Source organism: Zeus faber, assembly GCF_960531495.2.
Source record: "Zeus faber genome assembly, chromosome: 5".
NCBI lineage: Eukaryota > Metazoa > Chordata > Actinopteri > Zeiformes > Zeidae > Zeus > Zeus faber.
In genome coordinates this window covers 37,439,034-37,442,187 of record NC_137192.1, presented here as the reverse complement: position 1 = coordinate 37,442,187, position 3,154 = coordinate 37,439,034, and the positions used below count along the sequence as shown (strand labels likewise).

The 3,154-nt window shown below is 47.5% G+C and overlaps 1 protein-coding gene across 1 annotated transcript; it reads left to right on the top strand.

Moving 5' to 3' along the window:
• Positions 1–240: 240 nt before the first annotated feature.
• LOC307230783 (regulator of G-protein signaling 9-binding protein) lies at positions 241–1,351 on the top strand (the record flags this gene model as incomplete). Its single annotated transcript, XM_080001217.1, has 4 exons — positions 241–448; positions 564–767; positions 952–1,094; positions 1,175–1,351. The coding sequence occupies 4 exons, from the start codon at positions 241–243 to the stop codon at positions 1,349–1,351; spliced, it is 732 nt and encodes a 243-aa protein (XP_079857343.1).
• Positions 1,352–3,154: the final 1,803 nt, after the last annotated feature.

The window sequence follows — 3,154 nt, the reverse complement described above, 5'->3', positions numbered from 1 at the left end:
TGTGACGATGTGTGTTTGATGGTGGCAGTGTGTTGTGATGGTGTTTTGTCATGTGACGATGTGTGTGTTGTGATGGTGTGTTCTCATGTGACGGTGTGTTGTGATGCTGGCGGTGTGTGTTGTGACGGTGTGTGTTGTCATAATGAAAACTAGAAAATAAATATTACAAATATTATAAAAAGAAAAATGGTCCTCCTGTCTCTCCACCCGTCTCACTCTCCACCTGTCTCGGGAGACAGTATGAGTCTGTGGCGCTGCTCGGTGGAGGAGCTGCAGGTTCGCAGGCGGCAGCTGGTGGAGTGTGAGCGTGCTCAGAAGGCGCTGAGCGAGGTCACTTCCTGTTTCCAGCAGCTGGCCTCATCGCTCGGCAGTGCTAGCGATGGGAGCTTCCTGAGGGAGGAGCTAGAGGAGACCAGAGGCCTTGCCCACAGGATCTGTTCAGGTACCAGTCTGTCTGACTGATAGTACACACGTAGTACTCAGTATGTACTATGTATTAAGTAGTACTTCACCCTACATCAGGTTCTGCTGGGTTTGGTTTCTCACTGCGGCACCCCCTGCAGGTCTGTCGAGACGCCTGCTGTGCCTTCTGTCAGACTCTGACTCCGCCCCTTCCTGTCTGGAGGAGCAGGACGCTGCTGAGCGGCTCTGGGTTGTCTTCCTGTCAGCGCTGGAGAACTTCCTGTTAGACCTGCACAAGATGAGCCACCTGATTGGACAGTTCCCCCTGAGGCAGCGCTACGATCGCCGCTCACTTGTCCACACAGGTGGGCGGGCATTTCTTGTCTGGACGGTCACTTCCTGTCTGAGTCGTCATTTCATCCGGCGCTCTACTTCCCAGTTCTTCCACTGTTTCCTGCTTCTGCTACTTCCTGGTTCTTCTACTACTTCCTGGTTTATCTACTGCTTCCTGCTTCTTCTTCCCATTTCCTTTATGGCTGGTGGTATCAGGGTCATGTGACAGCGTGGCGGGCGTGGCAGCTCGAGCGGCATCGGTCCAGACGCCCTGGATCTCCCTGGAGGAGGAACCAAGACCTGACCTGACCAATCACATCGTAGGACTCGAGGCCCTACTACAGGACATTCAGGTGAAGGTCAGTCTGAAGCTTCTCACTTCCTATTGATCAACTTCCTGTCGATGAGCGTGCCTGGCTGACACGCCCCTGTGCCCCAGGTGTGCATCCCCCTCTGGGCAGTGGAGGCTACGCAGCAGGCATGGGCGGAGCTTCAGGACGGCAACATGGACGCCAGCATGGATGACATGATGGAGGACCTGATGGAGGCCAGTTCCCATAGTAACAAGACTACCTCATGCTGCCGCATGGGCTGCATGCTCTGCTTGCTCTGTTAGAGATCAATTACTAACCAACAGGATCTTGGGGTGAGCCCAATGATCAATATATTGAATCAAACAGAACATTACTATTTACTATTTTACAGTTTTTCTTTTTAACTTGTATTGTTGGTTGTTTTTTATGTCATTGTTCTTTATTGTTTATTTTAAGTATTCTTAAAATAAACAATCAGAGCTGAACACTGGGGTCAATCAGCTCTTTCAACGAATCAATATTTTATGTAATAATTAACATAATGTTTTATGGATTAAAATACATAGCAGTCGATATGTAGACAATAACAAATACAATCTGCATGTTTACACTTCACAATAAAAGATCACATGCAATAAAAATAAAGAATCAATAATGATCAATGAAATATCAGAGTTTTACAGCTTTGATTGTTGACTCTTTTGATCCAATGAAGTTTTCATGAGTTAGACCGCACTTGAGGATGGGAATGGACTTGATGGAACCAAGATGAAGGTAAGGTGATGGTGAAAATGATGGTGATGATGGTGGTGATGACGGTGATTTTGATGGTGAAGACCAATAATGATGATGGCGAAGACGATAATGGTGGTGATGATGCTGATGATAAAGACGATGATGGTTAAGACAATGATGTGACGATGAAGATGATAAAGACTATGATGATGGTGGTGATGGTGAAGACGATGATGATAATGGTGGAAACGATGATAATAATAGTCATAATGATGATGGTAAAGATGATGATGTGTAAATTGGGTGCTGGTAAAGAATGGACCACCAGGAGTCATGGCTCAGGGTGGGGGAAGGAGTCTTCGGGGCGTCAGGCCTCAGCCATGCCTTCAGATCCCCAAAAGACTCCTAAAAATGGCTTGGGCTTGACGGAGGTTCCGGAGGTCGGTGCGGCTGTATCTGTGGTAAGCGTCCTAGGATCTGGATGGTGTGCTCTGAAAGACCATGGCGGGAACAGGATGAGGCAGCACTGATGTGAAGAGAGTGGCCAGAGAACAGTTCGGGTGAGTTGGAAGACTTGATCAGAACATCTCTAAGGTGACGATGGAACCAGAAACATTGACAAAGCTTCCCGGAAGAATTGAGGGAATGTCTGTAATGAATGTAATGTATGTAATGTATGTAAGTACACATCGGTGTACTAAGTCAGCTGTGAGTGGAGAGCGCTTGGACGGAAGTCGAGGTTACTGTCGGAGCCCTTTGAGGAGCATTGCGATATGGACGTGGTTAATCGCAGAGCATGTAGTGGCTGTGAATAACTTGAAAAAATTAATACCGCAGTGGTATACTTGAATGGTGGAAGTGCGAATGGCGCGGGAAGAGTGGGCATGCGAAATAAAGCTAGAAATCGTGATGAGATCACAGGAGGAGAATGTCTTAAAACACATCCAAACCGTCATGGAAGATGAGAGGGATCGAGGAGCGAGGCTGTTGATGGAGTGTTGAGAAGCAGTCATGAGGGGGAGTAGATGGGGAGTCAATATTGTGGTAGAAAATGGAGGGATCTGAGTGGGGGGGGCATCCAAGTTTGGAGCCAAGCACTTCAACTTCTGAAACATGAAGCGAGAAACAGTCAGCGATGGAATTATGAAAACTGGGAATATGGGCTGCACGTAAAATGAAGTTATATCAAACAGAGATCCACGTGAAGCGGCGCACAAATTACATGATGTCCAGGGAACGAGAACATCCCCGCTAAATTATTTCAACCACAGCAGTGTTGTTGGTGTAGATGACGATAGTTTTGCGGGACAATTCTTGACCCCATCAACAGGCTGCAATAATGATGGGGTAAAGCTTGTGCAGGGCGGATG